The 23,927-nt window shown below is 42.8% G+C and overlaps 1 protein-coding gene across 8 annotated transcripts in view; it reads left to right on the top strand.

Annotated features, from left to right (window-relative positions):
* Positions 1–9,446, top strand: part of MBD5 (methyl-CpG binding domain protein 5) — a 375,179-nt gene extending 365,733 nt beyond the window's left edge. For 5 of the 8 annotated variants that reach the window (XM_033113042.1, XM_033113046.1, XM_033113041.1 and 2 more), the window contains 2 exons: positions 2,176–2,251; positions 5,333–9,289. In XM_033113042.1, coding sequence (XP_032968933.1) covers positions 2,176–2,251; positions 5,333–5,404 — 148 coding nt within the window. In that variant the 3' untranslated portion in view covers positions 5,405–9,289. Of the gene's footprint in view, positions 1–2,175; positions 2,252–5,332 lie in introns of all 8 variants that reach the window. The other 3 variants (XM_033113048.1, XM_033113047.1, XM_033113043.1) reach the window with 2 other exon arrangements.
* Positions 9,447–23,927: the final 14,481 nt, after the last annotated feature.

The raw sequence follows: 23,927 nt of genomic DNA, 5'->3' as shown, positions 1-23,927 counted from the left end.
CGCTATATATTATTACAATTTTAATACAGTTTTTTCCTTTCTTAAAATGTGTATACATTTTTTGGCACCCTGTCCATTTAACACATTACACAAGATGTAATATTGTCGGGCAGTGTGTGATACCGTAAGGACCTTCACCAAACAGCCCACACAAACCTCAGCCAAGCGTAGATGGCCCTGCAGACTCCTGGGACTGGATTCCTGCCCAGTCACTGAGAATTATGCTTCACATAATTGGGAAAACAAGTCAGACTAACTCCCCAAGATACCCAAGGCCTCTTAAAACCAGAATGGGTAGGGAAATAAAAGGGAATATATAAATAGGTTATATCAACTTGGACAGTGCTCAGAAACAGTGATAAAGAGGAAAAAAGACAAGTTGCAGAATGGTGTGTATATCAGTACCTTTTGAGTGTACATATGAAAAAAAAAACACCAATAAAACAATGCTGTACTGTTCATGCATGTATCATCTAAAATATGAAAACATACTAGAGGGATAAACAACACAGTTGCCTATAGGGAGAGAATAGGACCGGGAATTGATGACAAATGGGAACTTCAGCTTACTTTTTTAAATTAAAAAAAATTTAAAGGAAATATCTAATTTATTAACAGTTTATTCTTGGAAATGAGTTTGTAAGGAGTTGTTAATTTATTCTCTGCACTTATCTGCATTGTTTACGTTTCTAAAAATATATGGGAAAAATATAAAAGCTCAAGGCTAGCTTCCAGGTCAGCAGCAGGTGGTGGAAAGGATGCTACATTATCCTTGTAATTTAGTTAAAAGCAATACATTAATCTTTCCTTTCAGTTAAACTGACTTAAGTGCATATATGTTTTCCAAAATGTAGGGCCATCATGGTAGCTGTGAACAAACATTTTTATTTAGTAAATATAGGGAGCATCCATGATGTGCCTGGCCATATAATGTTCAGGGGTGGAAAACTCCAGAGTTCTCCCAGGTGTACACACGAACTAAATGTATGAAGTGTCCAGTTTGGGGATGTGAGGATGGAACCTGGTACGGGCTGTGAGCAACTGAAAGGCCTCATCCACAGGCAATCCACTAAAGTTCAAGTATATTTTTAAACACATTGTGAGCCAAACTAAATGGGACTGTGAGCCAAATTCTTCCACAGCTGTAAATTTCCAATCTCCATGTAGATGCTGAGATTCAACTTTTGTAGAGCTGTGCTAAAAGCCTGCTATGAAAAGGTTTACCTCCGCAGCTTTTCTAGTAGTTGTCCTGACAAGAGAAATGAAATGAATCACTTTCCTCAGATTAATTGGGTAATTAGTTATATGCATGAAGGAGGCAAAATAAGTTGGAAAAGAATAAGTTAAAAAAAAAGAATGGAAAAGGATACAACACTATCGAAGTGTATAGTATGGATTTGCCCAATTTTAGTAATTAGTTCAACAGCTTTCTAGATGTAAGTTTCAATACAGGCAGGTGTACTGTGTGTGTTTCAGGCCAAACGTGTAAGGAATGCTGAGTGGAGAGAAAAGGTCACACTAGTGATAGACACTGTGAGACTGTAATTCTTTATCTGTTGAAATAGTTATGTCATTTTGGTCTGGGGGAAAATGTGGTGGGCCCAGGCATGGAGGAAGCCACAGGTGTGGCAACTTAAGCTGTTTTCCATCTGGAACGAACACACACCAGGATTTCAGCCTTCACTTGCTTGACTCCAGAAGCCAGGAGCTCCAGAGAGGGCAGAGGGAGCTCCCTAGTGGCCAGAGCCTGCATTTCAGTCCCTACACCCTTCCTCTTGGCCACACAGCCTGGCTGCCAGCCTGAGAAAGAAACAAGCCAGAACAAGAGACAACAGAAAGGCTGGAAGCTGAGAGGGCGAGCAGCATCTGTGGGAAAAGAGCTTCGTGGCCCAGCTTTCTTGCAGAATTAATCAGACTGTGGAAGAAGCATGTGGAAGGAGAAAGAATCAATTTTCCCAATTTTTTTCATAGTTCAATTTTTTTCATAGTTCTGTGACTATCATTAGTATTCAGTGGTGAGAATCCCAGGGTGTTCTGTCATCTGAATTTTCCAAATGCAAATGTAAGTTGCCTTTCTCTGGTGAAACTGGTACTTCTGTTTTATGATTAGGGAGTTAAATTGCGATTTTGTTTCCTTAATTTATTAATCTGGTGTGTTATTTTCATTAATTCCAGAAGTGGAAAGCTAAATAACCATTTAGAAGCTGCTATTCATGAGGCCATGAGTGAACTGGACAAAATGTCTGGGACTGTAAGTTATTTTTCCACTATACTGTGTTTCTTTGAAAATAAATTGTATTGCACTTTTTTTTTTTTTTTTTTGGTAAAGTCTCTGAAATGTTGTCAAGCACCTCACATAGCAATACTAAACTACTAGGCTCAAAACAAGAAAAAAGAAAAAGAAAACCCATTGATATCAAAAAAGATCCAAAGTAAGAAAAAACCTAGTAGTATTAACTGTGCCTTTTCCGAGATAAGTGACTTTTGTTGTTTTCCCACATAACATTCTTTTAAAATGTGAATGGTAAAATGTTGAAGTTCAAACCACAGCTTTCTGCATTGGACTCTGAATAGCAGTGACCATTAGTGTTGTCTAAATATTCACCAATGCAAATTTCACTCTGTCCACAGAATTAAAAAGTGAAATTGAACAATAGGGTCAAGTCAGGAGTATATAGACCTCTCATTTTCTCTCTACTGTTACCTAAAAAATAAAATATTTGGCACAAAATTCTGTTGTTAAATTAACACTATAACTTCTGGTTTTAGAGAGTAATGTCTACTTTTTCTTGACTGAATATAATAGTGTTGAATGTGAGCAGTTTACTCATTATCCTCCAATTCCCATATTGGTTGAACACTCAATGTATAATTTTGGTAATCTCTAAAAAATGTGAATTATTTAAAGCTATTCAGCAATGAAATGAAATTTACTTTTACTTGATACTTCATGTTAACAAGGCTGTCTGAAACCCAGCTAATGGCTATTGCATGACAGATAGAAGTTATGGAACCACAGCATGTTGGGATTGCTATGGGCTTTAGAGATTCTGTGATCCAACCCATCATGTCACAAAATGGGTGAACTGAGGCCCTACGATGTTAAATTTCCTGATAGAATTATAGGAAAAGTCTGGAGCAGGTATTATATACACAAATTCTTTCTAAGGCCAGACAGATAATATCAATAAGTAAGGTGGGTCAAATATGAGAAAAACAGCCATTTGAGTGGATTGAGAAATGCCAGCCAAGATGGGTAGGCTACCTACCAACTCTCAGTCTCAGAGGCTCCACACAGTGAAGTCACTCGGGTCTGGTTCTGGTTAGAGGAGGGCTTGTTCCACACAGTCATTCAGGGGCTCAGGTTCTTTCTATATCTAGTGTCCACCATTCCATAGGGCCTCAGGGTGCTCCATTATATCCAGCAAGTGAGAGAAGAGAGTGGGCACAGAAGACTACCAGGACAGGTTTTAGGGGCCACTCCGGGAAGCTCATCACTTCTACTGACTTTCCACTGCCCTCATCCGGTCATATGGCCGTCTTAACTCAAGTGGACTAGGAAATGCATTATGCAATGTACCTGCTCAGGGAGAAGAGAAAATGGGTTTGGCGAGCATCTTGCTAGTCTCTGCCTTAGGACATTTGGCCTTTGTGGCCAGCAGGCAGTTGGGAGTGATGGGGACTGTGGCAACCTGGGGGGCAGGGGAGTGCTCTCCCCAGAAGGAGCTCAACCTTCCATGCTCCAGCAGATCTGAACCGGATGGGAAATTGTGCCAGTGTTGCAAAGTCTTCCTATTTTTCATAGACACCAGAAGTCTGGAAATAAAATTTCTCACTTTTTAGTGTTGATGACTGTTTTTAAAATATTGAAATATCAGGGGCGGCCAGTTAGCTCAGTTGATTAGAGTGTGGTGCTCTTAAAAACAAGGTTGCAGGTTCGATCCCCACATGGGCCACTGTGAGCTGCACCCTCCACAACTAGATTGAAACAACTACTTGACTTGGAGCTGATGGGTCCTGGAAAAACACACTTAAAATAAAAAAATAAATTAAAATATCATATGGCTAAACAAAATACCTTTTCAGGCCACATTTGGTACACAGGTTCCTAGTTTACATTTTGAATAAAGGCTTTTTTCCTCAATTATAAAAAGGTTTCAGTTATGGTTCTTTATCAGAGACTAGTGATTTTTTAAAAAATGTATATAAAGGGGTTAAGAGGAACAGGCAGTTTGAGAAACTCATAAATGTTATTTTATAAACGTAAAACATTATTTTTAACAAAGCTTTCTGCATTTGACCCTGAATAGCATTGACCTTTGCTATTATTTAAATGTTATCTTTAAAACATGAAACTGTAGTACATCTCAAGAACTGATTGGGCATATCTCTTCCTAACTGAGTTCTGTGACATCACATTGGTAGCTTGAAATTGACAGTGGTGGAAGTATTTACACCATGGAAATGGGCACGTACAGTGTGCTTGTGTTCCTTCACAGGGAGCTGGTTATTGAGCATTTGCTACACCACTGCCTTGGGCCGATCCTGCCTTTCCTGGGTCTTGACCTTGCACTTTCCTATTGGTAATCATGGTACAATGTGGGACAACTGATCACCTCTGTAGCATCTGCTCTCTGCCCCTCAAAATCATACCTGCTGTCTGATTCCTGGCAATCATGCTCTGCTACTGTTCCACCCCTGCTCAGTCTGATACACAGCCCTAAATGCTGCTAGTTTCTGCATTAATATATAAAGCAGAGTTGTATTAATTGCTCTTGCCAGACTACAGAAGCTTAGATCTGCCAACAGATGGTAGTGGTATTCTATTTTACATCCTGGCTCTTCTCATAAATAAACTTCCTTGTACTAAGATTCTTACGATCATTGACCCTTCTTAGTAGTTGTAAAATAAGTAGGGTGATGGAGTGAAGAAGAAAACATGATTGTTGTGTGTTTATCCACTTTCCATATTCTAGTGAAATTGGGGATCTAGGGCTCTCAGATGGAAAAGGCCTTATTTTCATCTTAAAGGTACAGCAGCAGTAGCACTTACACGTCTCATTTCCCACTCTTGATGTTTTTCCTCCTTTGTATTCCACTGTTTGGGGGTCCACAAAGTGTCACTCTGCTTATCAGTTTCCAGGAGTCTGCATGTTCTATAGACTGTGGCCACACTAAGATCTAGGGTGTTCGTAAAAATTTTAAATGCCCTGTGATAGCAATGACTGAAAATGAAAGCCAGAGTCTGTTCCCTACACTGTTCCTTTGTCAAAAATCATATGGTCGTTATGATGTCAACCTCTGTTGTTTTTTCCTACCTCTTTATTTCTAGGTTCACCAAATCCCACAGGGAGACAGACAAATGAGACCCCCCAAACCCAAGAGGAGGAAGATCTCCAGATAACAGGGACTACTCCATCATGCGCAGTGTTTATTAAAGGAACGTGCACAGATATATCTGTATATAGGTATTGATATAGCCACTGTTATATCAATATTTATACTATGGCAGATAGCTACCACCGCCACAGGGTGCTAAAAGAAACAGTGATACAATATTTTTTTTTGATCAGGAAGGATAATGAATGCTGGAAAAACCAATCAAAATCCCTGAGTGATGAGAGTGATAAGTGTCAAGAGATTATGGAGAAACTCTTTTTCTATAATACTAAAATTGTGATTATAAAACATAGTCCAAATGTTTCTGAAGAATTTTCAATGTTGTATATAGAAAATACAGAATTTCATGGTGATATCAGAAATGTAAATATTGTACAATATTGTCATGTACAAGCGTACCTAATGCACACTTTATCTTTTATTGTACAAAGAAATAGTGTACAAAATTCTTTGGTTTCTATGGAGTACACCTACCAGAGACTACCAGTGTAAAGTGATAAATAAAAATACAACCTAAAGGCTTTTCTATGATAATGTAACAGATGCTGTTTTTGTATTTAACAGCAGAGAAAAGGCATGATGTATTACCTGAATTATGACATACACTGCACACCACTGAGTGTCCATTTATATTGTCTGTTTGGAATGAACCTGGCCTGGATGCACTGGATTTGACTTCGGATGTCTAGGAAATTGAAACCTTGCAGATTTCTAAAGGGATGAGGGCTCACAGGTCTAAATTAAGAATTCAGAAACTGCAACCATTTGTTGCATATTTTTTTTACCTAAGTTTTAAAGTAGAATAGGTTTTATAAAAAAAAAATCTTAGATGGAATATTTTACTCAGTCATTTCTGTAGGTAACGTTTGATAGCCACCTGTTGAACTAGATAGTTTATGCTGCACCACCGTTGATGCTCGGAGTTAAGTTTTTTTGCAAACAATACCTGACAAGATAAAACTTCCTGTTCCCATACATGGAGGCTAAAGCACCACTTTGAAACAATTATCAGAGGTAAGGTTGATTATAATTCAGTATTTATTTCTTAAGCGACAAAAATAAATATAAATCATCAAAGCCAGTTTTATATACCCATTCATCAGTATTACTTAAACCAGACATTAAGGTGGCTTACAAAATTATTAGCAATGGTAATTTTTTATCAGTATTATGTAACATATCAGATTTATTTTATTTAAAGAATTATTTATACCATTAACAGATTCTTATATATATATTAATGTGGCTGAAATGTTCAGGTTAAATCTATTAACCAAATTATTTATATTATATTAAGAAAAAAATGTGAAACAAATGTAGAGAGAAAATACTACATTACAAGTATACAAACCTAAAACTGTGAGCCATTGTAAAGTACAAGGTTATTAATAAGAAATGTAGCACAACATAACTTTCTGTCTTTTTTTTCACAATTTCGGTGGTGGTGGTATAACCCTATCTCCCACGCAACTGAGCGATTTGTTCAGGCCTCCAGCCTGACTTCAGTTGCTGGGTTGTCAAAAGAAGAAGTCCACATTCCCATTATTCTTAGAACCACCAGCCCCCGTCCCAAACCCTGAAACCTCTAGGGGGCGCTGCCTTGTCCCCTAGCCTGGGGCTCGCTCAACAACTTAATGATTCGGCTGCTGGGAGGCACTCAAGCAACTGGCTCTGGACCCCAAATGCCCACCAGCTCCCTTAATCCTCCTCTCTCATCCACCCCCCCAAACTCCTCAGTCCCACGATGTAGCAGAGTTCCAGTAACTCAGGAAAAAGGGGACCCAGGTCATTCCTCCAATTGGTTTCTTGGGGCCACAACACAGAGCACTCCACCTGGGCTCACTTTTCAGAGCAACAGCTCTTAATTCTTCCCCCAGGTCTCCTGTGTCTCTGTGTCCTTGCCACCCTCACCCCTCACCCCTACCCCCAAGCCTGATGGCGTGCAGCTGGGCTGGAGGCAGGAACCCTTCCTCCTGGGGGTACGTTCATTTTGTCTTCAGTATAATGGGATTGCCTGCCCAGTCCTTTCACGTAGGCACCTGAAGGAATCTTGTGTGTAGTTCAGTTGACACGTTTTTATTATAAGTTGATGTCTTTGGTATGTTTAAACCATTAATGTTGTCCATTTTTTTCTGCACCAACCTGCTTTCTACTGTGTTGTCTCCACGGTAGTTTTTATTCCCAGGTAGGTGCGTAAGTCTGTTTGTGCACTGGGTGTGTCTGTGGGTGTGTGTGGGTGTTGATGTGTAGATGTTTTCTTAGCCTTTGCATATTTGTCTTCAGACTGAATTTGTGTCAACCAAGCCTTCTTTTTGATATTTTAAACTAATTAGGTTTGTGCTTCCCCCACCCATGTACGCTTTACATCGGTGGGCCGTGTAGAACATGTTTGCACCCATGATATCACTGGTTGCTCACGGTTTTGATGTGGGTACTAGGTGTCTTTGTTGCAGTCCACATGGGGTTTTTTCCCCCTCCCTCTTTTGCAGTTATATGGTTTCATGTAAGCAGTTAATGTAAATATTGTTAGCATTACAGGCCATGCAGTGCTGTAACATTTTTTTCAAATGTTGCACCTACTTTACAATTAAAAAAATTGGTCACTCATACTTGAATTTTGCCCATAGAGCCATTTCTTTCTCTTTGTATTGAAGCCAATTCATTTTTTTTAAATGAAGGTTAGGCCTTCTACATTAGTACATTTTTTATTCCCTAAAATAAACTTTTTTCTTTTTCAACAAATCTGAGAATGGAAACAGAATGAAAAATTTTGCACCTTTAAAGAACGCCATAGCTTCCCTCTTGGAAAAGGAAATCTAATTTTATTCTGTGTCCCTTAACAGTCTTAGGAAGCACAAGGAGAATAAACACCTCTAAGTATATAGTTTTTAAAGATTATTTCAAATGAGTGAAAATTAGCCGAGCGGCTCTTGTTTAATTTGTCTTGTTTGTAGCATTAAAAGCAATCAGGTTTTTTATTTACTTAAAGAACACTTTTGGTTTGTATTTTTCAGTTCCACTGTGAATGTAAATGCTTTAAGAAGAATATTCATCCCTTGTCATACATTGGCCACTTTTAGTCCTTTATTTAGACCCTGATTTTGAGTTATTTGCTATGTCTGTTTTTTTACGTAAACACAACCTTTCTTTTTTAACACCACACTGCAGAATTGAGGGAGAGGCAGAGGGGGATTATTTTGCTTTCTGTAAGTTTTATGAAGATTCTCAGCTGACTTATCCCAGGAGGTGACTCCTTTTTTATTTCGGACCATGATAACACATTGTAGTTAGCTTTGATAATCTTCCATGCGGTTTGCAATGTTTCCTTGTAAGTCACAGGTGGTTTTGCATTGGAATTTTAAAATCTAAGATGGTGATGATGCTGGTGACATCGCTCTTGCTGAAAAGAAAGCTAAGATTCTAGACCTACCGAAAATTCGATATCTTGTTTACTTTGCCCATTTATGCCCAAATGGTGTAATGAAAGACTCAAGACTTGTCCCTGTAGTGTATAAAATGAATCACGCATTACTTGATTCATTTGGGAGCTATGAACAAATAATATCAACCAGCCAGAACTGTAATATTGAATTAGTTTATCTTTTTCTTTGATCCACTCTATCACATTTGCATTAGCCAAAGAGATAAGAACATTAGTAATTCATATGTGTAAAAAACCCCGAAGTGATTATTAAATCAGTGAGCCAAAAAGCAATAAACAACTCAAGCATGGGATAGCCTGCTAACAGTGGGGGATCTGATATAGAAAAAAACATATAAAAAGCATTTTCTTCAAATATGAAAGATTAATTTGTATCTACTGTTAATATGTATTATCAGCCTTATCTGCTTTTATACACACTGTGTGTGTGCCTCAGTGACCTTTTATAAATCGAGAAAATGATTGATTTAATAATTTGTTATGTAAATACAAAGTTGTCTATAAGTTGGAAAATTTGATGCCAAATGGCTTCACAATATACAAATGTGTTTTGTAACATCATGCCTTTATGGATTAAGTATAAATACACTGGATTGTCTGTGTAGAAGAGTAGCAATTTACATTTCACCTGCATTTCAAATGAATATCTTCGTCCTAATGGTTATATTCTTAGGAAAAGAAAATTACATGAATATTTTCAATGTGAAAAACAAATATGGTTTTGAATTCACCAAAACTCCTTTTCACACTCAAGAGTCTTTTTATTTCCATGCTAAGTGCCTTGTATTACGAGATTTCCATAGGAGATTCATTGACCCGGGATTGGGATCTACCTAGGAAACCTCCCCAAACCGAATTAATCTACTTCAGGGACAGGCTGTGCATCTTAATTTCTAAATCATAGGCAAGGAAAGAACCGCAGCCACCCTATTACTTTTAACTTACTCCTGTCTGTTTTATTTCCATATATCTTGGAAAGTACCACCCAGATAAACAGGGCCTAGTTCTCCTGTGCCAAGAGTGTCATCTCAACTCAGGGCTTCTCCACCTTGGCACTGTTGACATTTTGGATGAGTTCATTCTTTGTTGTGGGAGCTGTCCTGTGCATTGTAGGATGCTGGCAGCTTCCCTGCCTCTACCCACCAGATGCCAGGAGCCCTTCCAAATTGTGACAATCAAATATGACTCCAGACATTGCCAAATGTCTCCTGGGGTGGGAGTGGGGAGTGCGGGAGTGGTGGTGAGAGACAAAGCGATCCTTGAAAACCACTGCCTTAACAGAATCAGCTAGGGAAAATATGTCAGTGTAAAACATGGGCATGTTTTGCATGCTGTAATCAACAGGAAAGTGATTCCTACATCAAAATCCAAAACAGGAGTGTTTCTTAATTCGTGGTTAAGAAAGTGAATATGTTAGCTTTGGTTTCATTTTGAACTCATTTGACACTTTGGTCATAAGACCCAGGACAGTCATGTTTCAAGAACTCCCAGGAAGGGCTCACGACTGAGTTACCTAAATACAGTGGTTCAGAGTTTGCAAGAAGACTGATGACCTTGTATTACTTTGGGTAATACAAGGAGCTTCCGGTCATGGAAAGCTTCCCGATGGTAGTGTAGCTGCCTCCCTTAGGTCAAGATGAGGAAGTTGGATGAGGGGACCGTGTCGTATAGCTATTCTCACAGCTCTCCACAGCAGCATGGTTCAGGAATCAGCAGTTTTTGTGTGACCCTCTTCTAAGTTCTGACAGAAGCAGTTTAGTAGATCTTGGAGGTATCATGGACAATTGTATTCATTCAATAAATATTCATGGAGTCCTACTCTACGCCACACCCTGTGCACAGCAATGGGGATACAGGAGTGAACAAGACTCATTCTCTGTCCTCACAGCGCTGCCCAAGGAGATGGCTAATTAAACAAGTAAGTACAATAAAGGGTGATAAGAGCTGGGATCGGGAAGCACATCACTTCCCTAGTTTCATGGCAATGGGGCGTGAGTGAAGTTCAAGGACAGATGAACAGGAATTAGGCCAAGGAGAAGTACACGGCCGGGAGGAGGGTAAGAGAGCCGACAGAATGGCATGTGTGAGGTTTGGAAGTCAGAGGAAGCGTGAAGTAAGGTCAGAGTGCAAGAGGGAGTTACGAAGAGAAATGGGGTGAAGGGCAAAGCAGGGGTCCTGGCAAGTCTTGTGAAGGCTTTGCCCTGTAGCATTGTGGTAATGGGGAACTACTGCCGGGTTTCCAGGAGGGCGGCGGTGTGATTAGGTTTGTGTTTTAGGAAGATTATTCTGGCTGGTGTGAAGAAGAGGCATTTGAAGGGGGACCACTCAGGAGAGCACGTGCCTCCTTTCGAGTGCAGCATTTTTGAAGAAGCACGTACTTCCTCAAAAATTAAAAAAACATATATATCTGGGACCACCGTACTTCTTCGTATTACATTTGTGAAGCAAGTTTCATCCCAGTCCCGAGGTACGTATAGAAATAGAGAGAGAGATTCACTTTCATCGTCATGAAGAAATGTTAATCAGTGTACTTACAGTTTTGTCAGCAACATTAATTCCCTCTTTCTTTCACGCAAATTACTGCTGTGCTGGTAGAGCAATAATGTTTGCACTTTGATAATCAGAGGTTGGGAATGTGTAAAATCCCAAAGCCTTTTGTCCGAGTATTAGCAAGCAAGGCCTGCTTAGCAGAATGCACAGGTAAGTGTGGGTGAGGTACAGACCTTGGGCGGGGTCGCTTCATCCACCTCCACTGGAAACCGGAGGCTGCAGGGGAGCACACAAGATGCCAGAGGCAACAGGTGAGCACCAAGGATTATGAAGCACAGGAAGTGGGGGCGACAGGGAGTCGGGGCCCAGGACAGGGCCGCCTGGTTCCTCAGACCTCGGCCCCACAGCAGGGGAGACCCTGCTGGCCTTTCGTCACCCATTCCAGCCCGTGATGCTGTGCAAGCCCTTCAGTGGCCCCACCCACAACATCATCTCCTATACTCCATGAACATTGAACTTGAGGGCTTTTGAAAGCTACTTAGCAGCTAAATTTTTAGAAAAGCAGAAACAATGCAAAGACAGACATCTAAGTCTGTGATCCGGAGACCAGCCAATAGCCGTTCCCTCCAACACAGGGGACCGGCTACATTCACATCTAGGCTGGGCCACGAACTAGTTGACTTTGGGCGAGTTACTTATCTATGCTTAACTTCATCTACCAACAGGGATATTAATAGCACTTCCCTTGTAGGGCTGATTAAGGATTGAAGGAGATAATGCAGATAAAGCTCTTGGTGGCTGGCACAGAGCAGGCACTCGGGGAATGTTTGTTAAGCTGCAGTATGAAAGATTTAGACTAGACAAGGGAATTTTCTGGCGGTGAAAGGTGACAAACATAAGGAGGAGTGTGTCTAGAGTTGCTCTGTCTTCCCCAGGAAGCCTTTAAAGGTAAGAGAATGGTTTACCTATCCAGGGCAGCTCTGGCAAAGCAGACTGGACCGTGGAAGCCTTTTCTGGTTCTCCCCTCGGGCCCAGAGTTTCTGGAACGACTACCCAGGATGTGTCTTAGATGAACCCTACTCTCCATGACGCCACATGCAGAAATGGACCAGTAAAATGATTTCCCAGTAAACTAGTCTGGAAAATAATTTCTCCAGGAAGTTAAGTGCGTGGCTGTGGTAACCAGAGCAGAAACAGAACTTCCTCAGCCACAGAGTTAAGTTGGAAACAGCTCTTCGACTAAGTAACTCATGACGTGAAAATTTTAACTTAAAATCAGTCAAATCAGGGACTGCAGAGTTTAGCACAGGGAAAAGTGTCTTTAACTTCAGAAACTGAACTGTGGGGTCCTATTCTTGACACCGACTGGCTGCAGGCTCACTAAAAAGATCCTGGGACCAGCCTCCAAGGGCATGAATCCAGCCTTTCAGTAGCTGTGAGACAGCAGGCAAATTACCTCCTCCAAGCCTTTGTTTCATCATCTGAAAAATGGGGATAATAGATAGAACCTACCTCAGAAAATTGCCTGGGGATTAAGTAGACTATGTGAAACACTTAGAAGATTGTCAGGCCTAGAGTAAGTGTTCTGCAAGTCTAGGTATTGTGATGATTTTACTGCTCATCGTAGAGGCTGAGCCACACACAGTTCCCTTCGTCCCGGGATGGGAATGACATAGCGCTCACCTATTTTAAAGAAAGAACTAGTCTTCTGTGGGTGATCACTTCAGAGGGTCCTGCTGCTCACCTGTAACCATTTATTTCTCTTTCCTGATTTAAATGCAGGTGCTCTTGAGAAGAGCAGGATTTTAAACCGAGTTAAGAGTCAGGAAGTTCCCCAAAGGTTTGAGAATACCGAGGGTCGGAAGAAAGTGTTCTTAACTATCGTAGGATTAGCTATACTTGGAAGACAAGCCTGAAAATGAAAAGAGATAGCACACTGAGGCGTGGTTTCAAAAGGGGAGAAGAAAGAACTAATAGTCTAAAATGGTAGTATTTGTAAGTGCTATGAAAGATTATGATTTATTTCTTAATGGGAAGTTTATGACTAACTCCTCTAGACTTTTCAGACTGGGAAGCATGAGGCATAATTTGCTAAAAGGGGGCAGAGTTTGTCAAACATTGATGGAGGGAGTGGGTTTAGCTAAGCACTTAGCTCCCAGGGGCACGGCCCCCTCAGGGTTTTCTGTCTGCTCAGCTAGCCAGGCTACTGAGAAACACTGTGTGGGGCATGTGGCCAGGAGGGCTGGTCGCCCGAGGCTTCTGTCCCAGGATTGGGACTCTGTCCCCTAGAACATAGCTTTCCCTGCCAAGTTCATCTTAAATAGTTATCATGGTCAGGGAAGCTATCCTTAGGAAATCTTCTGTGACCTTTTAAGGCTCTGTCCTCCTTTTCCAATCAAATAGAATAATCTCGAAGGGGTAGTTACCTTCAAATTTCAAAACAAGCATAGAGGTTCAGGAGCCTATGATTTCAGGCTGCTTCTGACTGATCTGGTTTATTTGGCAAAGAATGGAAGCAAAAATTCACAGGACCTGGAAAAGAAAGCATGCAAGAATCGGAATGGAGAAATGCACCGGTTCTCTCCATATAAGCCATCTGCCTGAGACAGAGTCATCAGCGAAGGTGAGGAGAGACTGTTTCCTCCCCTTTCTCTTGGCTTTCTGGCTCTTTGCGTATGTCCAAGGCATTCCTGGAGCAGGTGAGGCATCCTGGAAGGAGGGAAAAGTGTGTGCATTGTGCCTCCTAAGGCAACTGGGTCGGCCAACACAGATCAGGCCACAGCGATTGTCATCATGAGCGGCCCATTGCTTTCTGAGCAGAGAACAAAATAAAAAACTGGTTCCTACCTCAAGGAATAGTTTTCCTTGTTCTAAAGCAATGGTTTCTAAATTCACTAACAGAAATTCCTATCAATAAAATAAAAACATAATTGTGGACATACTACATGCAGATATATGCATGTGTATGTGTGTACTAGTAAATCTACTGAATTAATATATCGTGTGTGTTATGAAACACACAAAATGTAAATTAGGAAAGACTGAGATAAACAGAACAGAAATGGAAGCTTTTGTATTTCCCTATCTCACCCCAGTGGACTATCTTGCATTGTGTCTGCGGTATGTGCATTCAACTTTAGAAATTACTCTAAGTGATGAAATCCTGGGAGATTATATGTTTTGCCAATAAGACAAGGCAATGAAGGAACCAAACCATCAAAGGGAACTCCTTGAGGAGGGACCCATTTTTTCTTATTCAACTTTCTATGCTCAGCTATAATTAAATTGTAAAGAAAAGAAGAAAGGGAGGAAAACATTCCTGAAAATCTAATAACTAACATGGAATGTATGTTTTGTATTAGGTTATGTGGATAACCTTGATCTTTCTGTAAGCTCAAACTGTCTACCGAATATATTCCTGGATATGAGACAGAGTCATTTTCAGGTTCTGTCATCTGTTCAGGACTGTTGCCAACCATAGATAGGCCCACCATCGCCCATGCCGCACTTAGTTGGGCTCGCCAACACCAAGGTAGGCCTGCCAGCTCACAAACCTGGGTCACGCATCCTAATTATGTACACATACTCCATGCACTCCCAGCCTCAGGAGAGTTCCGGAACTTTCTTGACAGATACCCAAGGTGTATGATTCTAGGCAGTTCATTCATAAAATCATGGTATTGTGGAAAAGGAGATGAACTGGGTTCTAGTCCCAGCTCTACCGTTGCTACTGGGTGACCTTGGACAAGTTCCCTAACCTCTCTGAACCTTGAGTTTTCTCATCTGTCTCTAGTTGCAATGATATTATCCTACCTGCCCAACTGGGTTATCATGAAGTTCACATGAATGTATATATAAAGGTGCTTTGCAAAAAATGCAAAACATCACACAAATGCAGTCAAGATATTCAGACTCCTGTCTGAAAAACCTCACCTGGCCCTGTTGATCACAACTCTCACATGTGGCTTCTCCATGTGCTCTCGGCTTCCTCACAGCATTGTGTCTGGGTTCCAGGAGCAACTGTTCCAAGACACGAGAAAGACCCAGGTGAAAGCTGTATTGCCTTTTCCAATCTAGCCTCTGAAGTCGCGTGCCACTGTTTTTGCTCAGTTCCATTAATTAGGAGCAAGGCCCTAAAGCCAGCCCAGATTTTAGAAGAGAGGTATTGGACAGTCTGTCTTGATGGAGTGACATTTAAAACTGCTACAGAAGTTTTTAACAAAATATATGACTGGAACATATTTTCTTTGCTGGTATAAGTATTGCTAAGATAAACATAATTGCTAATATTTTTGGAGCATTTACCACGTGCCAGGAGCAACGCTAAGTACTCTACATGTTGTAAGAATTAAATGTACCTGTCCCATTCTGTGGGACAGACACGATTATTTCCCCATTTTATAGATCTGCAATCTGAAACGTAGAGACTTTAGGTAATTTGTCCATGTTTCCCTTGTAGAAGTAACAGCCCCAGGAGAGGATGCCAGGTCGGCTCAGGGTCCAGGCGCTAATTTACGAAGCCAAACTGTCCCGTCTCCTCAGGCTCCTCAGGCTCCTCAGGCTTACGTATGATTTACATACGTAAGATGAGGTTCGGGGACGTGAAATAAATTTCTCAAAGTTAGTAAGTGGATATACAACTGTATACAACCTCCCACAAGAGAACATATTTGTACAGTTCATAATGATACGGAGAAAATATCATCATTTTAGTAGCTGTTATGTGAAGGTTTCTGAAGAAAGAAGGCTATATTTGAGGGAAAGATGCTGTGATAACCCCTTTGTGGGGTAAAAGGGCGCCTCCCTAGCCAGGCTGCAGGGCAGGAGGGAGTTTCTTTGGAGGGAGAAGGTGGTACTGAGTGTTGTGGGGAGAAGGATGAAGAAAGATGCAGTGTCTCACTCTCCAACCCACCCCATTTCCCACAAAAGACAAGGAGGAGATTTTAGGAGAAGAGACGTATCTAAAAAGGATAACTTTCTTGCAAAGAGATTTACGAGAAAGACACTATATGCTGTGCAATGTGGACTCCTCCTGTGGCTCGGAAAATTCTTCAGTGAGATTGCAAAAAATCAGATCGGTTTGGTGTAATTGGATTGATTTCTAGTTATAGCTAGTTTAGAGGCTAAATTTTGTTTTAAGTATTGCTCAGAATCAGGCATGCAGCTAAAGGGAGGCACTCACCATTGTGTTCTTAAATTGTTCCCTCTAACAAGTAATTAATGTCCCTGAGAGCATGATTGAATTTATTAATTAGTTTCAGTCCTACTAGGGGCCTCTTCATCCTTCCCAGGAATCCAACCTGTTCCAGGAAGAATGAATCTCCTCCATTGAGCATATGCTTATGGGTGCCTACAACACTTATCATACCCAGATACAAACAAACCTCAGGAAGACTGAATTCTGGATTAAGAGGCTATTCACCTTGTTTTGCCCACTCTGGATATCAGGATTCTACTGGGAAGGTAGGTCCCACTCAGTCCAGATACATAATGATTCCTCAATGAGTCTATGAAACCAACTCCAAGTGTTCATTGAAACTAACCCAACACTCTGGTTAAAACCACATAAATTTAATACCTTGTGCTTAACAAGAAAGGATCAAGGATTGTCTCTGGTTCCCTTTCATTAGGGAAGTGGCAGTAACTCTTAACCTGTCTAATTGAAGCAAAGCTCTGGACTGATCTAGGTCAACTTTAGGTTTCCTATGTAGCTCTTGTCCAATGTCATCTGCTGCCTCTTGCCCCAGATTGTTGGTAGTAAGTCTCAGCCCTTGCATTTGCCCTTACACAAAACATAGCCATTAAACACTATCACGTTTCCCCAAAAATAAGACCTAGCCAGACCATCAGCTCCAATGCGTCTTTTGGAGCAAAAATTAATGTAAGACCCGGTCTTATTTTACTATATAATCTAAGACTTGGACTTAAATAATATATGACTGGGTCTTATATTAATTTCTGCTCCAAAAGACGCATTAGAGCTGATGGTATGGCTAGGTCTTATTTTCAGGGAAATACGGTAAGTGTTGATTATTCCCTACAAAATGCTTCGATTTCCTCCATCAAGCTCCAAAAACTCTGGCCCCAGTATTGGGAGGTTTGTAGCATCCTGACTCTACCACCTGCATATTCTGGTGGCTACTGTGCTTTCCCTGTGGGGATGGATAAATATCCACAGCATCAAATATTCACAGCTTTATGCCCCATTTCATGGGGAGAGTTATATTCTGGTTGGAATCATAACTTAAAATGGAACCCTCGCTATGTAGAAATACAAATGCCAACATGCTTTCTACACAATACCTTTAGGCCTGTGCCTGTCAGTGGTCCCTAAACAGTAGCATTTAATCACTTGGTGGAATACTGTATTATTTTTCCCAACTGTTCACAACCCACTTCCTACAACAGGATCTCATTGTCATATGACCTGTGGTGTCTTCTAGTTCCCACCTCAAGGATATCAGGCTTGGCCATCAATCTGTTTTGGCCAATGAATTGTGAGTAAAAGTGACAGAGCCTGTTCTAAGGAGTTTTCAGAGCAATTGTGCGTTTTTGTCAGATCTCTTGCTGTTTTCTTTATCCACAAGTTTTTATTTTAGATGAGAGTTATTCCTTCGGTCTGAATTCCATAATGAAAGAAACATGTAGACCAGAGTTAGATGGAGCTCAGCAGGGCTATAACTGACCTGCAGGAGTCACGAAACATGAGCAAGAAAAAAAATCTTTGTTGTTCTAAGGCAGTAAGATTTTGAGGTTGTTGCTACAACACAACCCAGCAAAAGCTAACTAAAACACTCATAATGTAAATGACAAAAACACCTATTGTGTGGAAGCCTGTGTGGAATATGGAGTTGTACAAGACACAGTTTCTGACTTGTAGAAGCTTACAATCTAAGATGATTAGACATCCAAGTAGCTATTAAAGTAGAAGTGTCTGAGCTGCCGAGTGAGGCAAGAGGACCATAAGGATGGTCAGCAGCATGGAAAACAAGGAGGGACATTTCGTAGAGGAAGGATGATCGGGAGGCTCAATAATGCAGAGAGTTCAGGCGGAAGCGGACCGAGCAGATGTCTGTGGATTTTGTTTCCAGGAGACAAATAGGTCCTTCAAGGAAATGCTTCCACATGAGTGGGGAGAGGGGGCAATCAGATGCAAGGGGTTAAGGAGGTGGAGGGGAAGCAAAGCCATCAAAAAAATACTCTCTGAACAAGCTGGGAAGTGAAATAAATCACAGTGATGGGGAAATCAAAAGATTGCAGCTGTTTCACAGAATGATGCAGCAAGTATGTTTGGGGGCTTCTGCACTCCCTTTTCAGAGTTTACCCCACCCACTGTGCCTGCTGAGTGGAGAGGGAATAAGTTATCTCCATGCTCCCAGCCTCAAATGATTGGACCTAGGTGAGCATATGATTTGAGGCGGGCCAACCCAAGTTGCCCATTCATTGCTTGAATGACCAGGCTCAAAACGATGACTGGGGACAATCATTCTTCTTCTCATATGAGCTCCAAACCAAGAGGCACAGATGAAAGATGCCTTTTGGGAACAGGTCCTTGAGCAGAAAATCAAGTAGAGGAGAGGGAACTGGCTGTTACCTGGTCATGCACACACTTAAGTCATGGTGACCCACAGGAAGTGGCTGGGAAAGACAGAACAACAGATACAAGGGGAAAAGTGGAGAAGCCACAAATAAGAGAGAATAACTAACCCACAGTGCTTCACATATGCCAAGTGCTGTACATTAATTTACCTCATTTATTTCCCATAACAATCCTATGATTATCCTTGTACAGATGAGGAAACCGAGACACAAAGAAATTGTTCCCAAGCTCACAGTGAAGCTATGATATAAACACAATAGGCTGGCTCCTAGGCCCCCACTTTTCACCCCCATGCACTACTGCCTCTCAAGAGGAGGTGTTCCCTGAAGGCGCCTACCTTCCTAAGCTCAGGCATTCCCACTTGATTGGATTTCCTGAGATCATCTGAGCTTATCTGAGCCATCCATAATAGGTTTAAGTTCCTTGCAACTGAAAGAACCTGAACCAAATCAGATGGGGAGATCTAAGCTTTCTGAGTGGGAGAGAGTAGAGACGTTAGAGAGAAGAATGGATGGTCGTTGGAGCAGACCTGCCGGGAAGCACAACGGGATGGCATTAAAGGTGAGGGGAAGATTTTTCTTCTCCCATCTCAGGACCATCTGGTTTAATTTAAGCACCAGGCACCCACAGTGCCTCATGGTAAGTCAGCTAACTAACCAGCCTAACAGAAATTACACATAATCCAGTGACTGTGCCTTTCCAGCTGGCACAGATACTAATGGAGTGGGTGAGGTGGGGCCAGTATGCCTCCTCCTTTGTGAGCCTTAGTTTCTCTGTCAGTAAAATTGGGGTGACAGTGAAAAATGGAGAGACTTTAACTTGCCAGGGCTCTGGGAAGACTGGAGCACCATGCTGAAGCTGCCCGCTGTGCCAGCCAGACCTGGGGACCTGGGTCTGGTTTTTCCAGAGCCAGTCCCTGAGATGGAAGTTGGAGGGCAAGAAGTTTATCAGCGAATGCGCTCAGGATCATCAACACCTGTGAGGAATGAAGGCAGCCAGAATGAGCAGAGGGAGAAGTTGTAGCAAAGGCAGCAGCCAATTCGAAAGGGAACTTGTGAGATGACATCTCCGAGCTGTCCCAAGGGGAGGCCTGGGGTTATGCGTTTGTACCCCACCCAGCCCATCGAGAAGTCATTGGGCCTAGGATGCCCTGTTAGGTGAGGCAGCTCCTTTGAGTCCAGGGCAATTAATTGCTGGGCAGAGACTCAGTTGTGCAAGGTCCTAGGGCAGATGGGAAATGAGTGGGGCCCTGAAAAGGAGCATCTGGGGGGAATCTCTGTGCAGTTTGTGCTACACATCAGAACTGAACCCCGCTTCTCAGGGGCCAAATAAGGCAGAGGAGCCTGAGCTTTGGGAAAGATGGGGCCTGCGAGGGGCCGGGAGGAGATTGCAGAAGGTCGTTCCATACTGATGTGATCTCACTCTCTCCCTACCTGCAACGGTCAGGAAAGTAAGTGACCTGTGAAAATGCTGTATGTGTCTGGATACGTGTGTATGGAAACTGTAAGGGAACGGGCTCCTGTATCTAGTCTGAGGCCAAGAAGCCCAAGGAATTTATCAAGGAGCTAGAGAGAAGCTGGAGATAACGAGGCAAGGAAACTGTAGGAAGGCCGTAGAATTAGTCAGAGTTTGGGCTAAGTTTTACCGAAATCTTCAAAGGACAGGGAAGTTCCATGTGGGTCGTATTAGACAAAGGCACTTTTCCCAGCATTTGGCTGGGTTTTGAGAGTTTCAGATTTTCAAGAACAAAATAAAAGGAAACTGCTTTCTGAGGTATGTGTGTTCTCAGCCCCCGGCTGGGCTGTTGAAAGCATTACAGAGAATTGTACCAGGACTGACCCAGGTGATACAGGGTGAGATGGGTGAGATGATAAGCTTCTACCCAAAGCATCCTTACTTCAGGGGTTAAGGGACTGTTGTCCACTGAGTCGTGTCCCCCAAAATTCCCATGTTGAAGCCCTAATCCTCATGTGACTGTCCAGATAGGATCTTTAATGTGGTCATAAGGGTGAGGCGCTAATCCAATAGTACAGGTGTCCATATAGGAAAAGGACTACACCAGGAGTCCAGACACAGACAAAAGGTCATATGAGGACACAGTGAGAAGGCAGACACTACAAGCCAAGGAGAGAGTCCTCAGGAGAAGCCAAACCTTCCGGCACCTTGACCATGGACTTCCAACCTCCAGTACTGTCAGGTACAGATTTCTGTTGTTTAAGCCACCCAGCTTATGGTGTTTGTTGTGGAATCCTACAGCCAGGGATACAGGCAACCAGGTAAGCAACAGGCTGAGAAGATTGGCGCCGGAAGTAAAACCCGTCTGTGTGACCTCCTGTTCCTCTCACTTCTCTTTCCTGATTCACATGCTCTGACTCTGGAGGGCTGGTCAGTGACCAAGGAACACCTGGCAGAGAAGTGTTTCCAAGGCTACCTGTGAACTCTGGGCACAAAAATGTATCACGCCTGAAGCCAGGGCCTCCCGGGTTGCTTTGCAGATTGCCTTCCAGTGCAGTGTTCGCCGGCTGCATGCACTTGAGGAAGTGGAGGGAAGAGAGGCGGCTTCACACACGTGCCTCCTTGTTTCTGGCGCTTGCTTGCTTGTTGGCCATTGCCAGTGTCACTGACATGAGTTCGGCTTTCAAAGGAAATTTGTTTCATTTTAATTCTTTTGGTTCCAGTTTGGAACTTGGCTAGAAAGTACGATCCAATTTAAGAAAACGTCCAACACCCAAATCAAAACTGAAAACTAGGAAGGTGAGAGTGTTTACTCTCCTTATCTGAAAAATGAGGCAGTCGCACTAGATTTGTGGCTTAAAAAAAACCCACAAGCAGCCTTTCTTCAGAAGAAGTCTTAGGGGGAAACAAAAAACGAAGGAGGTAATATGAGCCGAGATGCTCAGATCAAAAGGGTAGGGGTGAGTTTAAGAATCCTGCCCACTGAGGTGGGGCTCTGTCAGGTGGGGTCTGAAACCAGGTTACCATCAACTCCTAAATCCTCCTCCAGCCTCCAGTCTACAGGTCTACCTGCGAGGAGTTAGTGTTCTCACACCCCCAAAGGCCCCAGCCAGTTCCCTCCTCCTGACTGGCAGGGAGCAGGCAAATGGAACTGGAGGGAGGAGAGACCTAGGGCCCCAGGGAGCATGCTCAGCTCCTTGTCCTAAAGACATCATCCATCCTAACACCCCACAGCAGGAGGGAGGGCCACGTGGGGAGACAAGCCAAAGGAGGCAGGTCAGCTGAGATCCCTCCGTGGCCAAACAGGAGGAATGAGTCCAAAATGACACATCCTGTGACAGAGAAGTTAGAAGACACAGATGAGCACTCCACTCACCATCCCAGATAAAACTGCTCTGGGCTGTACCAGCGGTGCCAAAAAATGTGTACAAGTGGACACTTTGGTTAACATTGCTCAAGCAGTAGCTCACCGTAAGCAGAAGTGTCTGGACGCTGATGGTAACCACTTGGAGCACCTCTTGTAGTTGCAGAAGTCAAACGTGACTTGTATTCATCTTTTTTTATTGGCATATATTGAGGATTACAATTTTAATACTTTTTTCCTTTCTTAAAAGTATGTATACATTTTTTTGGGCACCCTCTGTATATGTTGCTATCCTTCCTCCTGACTCTTCTTGAAGCAGAAAAACATTTGCTCCCTTTGTCTAAGACCAATCCACCATCTGTCCAGGCTGCCATCTGTGCCCTGGGCCCCTGCTGCCCCCTCAGGGACTCCCTTGCTTGCCTCTCTAGCACCTTCAGCCTCTCCTCTCCCCACTCTCCAGTCAGCAGGCAGATGTGCAGAGGCCGTCCTCCTCACCAAAGGTTGAAACAAAACACTGAGCAAAAAGGCCTTCTACCCCTGTTCTCATTCACAACCGTTTAAAAGAGTGCCTACAACTGTCATCTCCGTTCCTTACCTTGTATTCATTTTTTAAATATTCTTTTCTGTGTTTCCATTTTCTTATTCCTTGCTCTTTGTTTTGTTTTGCTTTTCGGTTTGTAGGGCCAGTTCTCTTGTATCACTTATCGAGTGGGCGAGTCACCAGCTGAGGGCAGAGGTGTGGGAGTTGCCCGTGCTCTGTTGAAGGAAGCGGTTGAGAAGTGGGTGACAGAGCAGCTTTGGTTTGTCCTGCTTGGAGTGTTGCATGGAGCCCTCTCCCAAAACCCAGTGCACCACGCTCACCACTAGCCTCCTTGCTGATGGATCCTTAGGGCGTATCTCGCTCTCCCCCTGTCCCACCAGCACCTAAGCCCTGGGCGCTCACCAGCCTCCCTGTAACTCGCTCAGGATGCCTTTGTCATCTCAATGAAGAGCAACTCACAGATCCCCCAGTCAGCACCACCTTAGGACCTCATATAAAATGCAAATTCCCTGGAACCACCCCAGAGCTACAGGTCACAATCCCTGGGATGGGCCTTCAAAAACCCCTGTCCGTAACAAGCTGCCCGGCCTGGGTTCTTCTGACTCACACTGAGGTCTGAGGGCTGCAGGAGACACCTGGACTCCCTGATTTTGCTGTGCACGTGTGTGTGTGTTTGCCATTCTGCGTGTGCGTCTGTGTGTGTATGTCTCTTTGCCATTCTCTCTGTGCATGTATCTTTGCCATTCTATATCGGATCTGCTTCCTGTCATGCCCTCTCTCCAGCAGCTCGAGCTGGATTTGCCTGCACTCTGGAAATGCACCCACGGGGATTGTTGTGGCTCCAGGCTCTTGTTGATATCGAGCTAAAAATGTAACTGTAGATGCACCCAATTTGAGATTAAACTATTTCCACCCCCATGCATCCCCTTGCCAATCAGCTGCCTCCTTCTGTGACCTCTGGATGTCGCAAACAATTCAGGTTTCTGGAGCTGCTGGTTCTCTCTTTGCAGGAATGATAGCAGGCACTGCTCTGAGGGTCTTGGAGTACCAGGCAGCCAGCCTGGCTTTCCCCCAGACCCCAGGGCCCAGTGGCATTTGTGTCCCCTGGCTCTGCCCACCAGGACAGGGAACTGGC

This window comes from Rhinolophus ferrumequinum, chromosome 8 (genome assembly GCF_004115265.2).
Source record: "Rhinolophus ferrumequinum isolate MPI-CBG mRhiFer1 chromosome 8, mRhiFer1_v1.p, whole genome shotgun sequence".
Classification (NCBI taxonomy): Eukaryota; Metazoa; Chordata; class Mammalia; order Chiroptera; family Rhinolophidae; genus Rhinolophus; species Rhinolophus ferrumequinum.
Note: the sequence above shows the minus strand (reverse complement) of the source record. Positions and strands in the feature narration are given on the sequence as shown.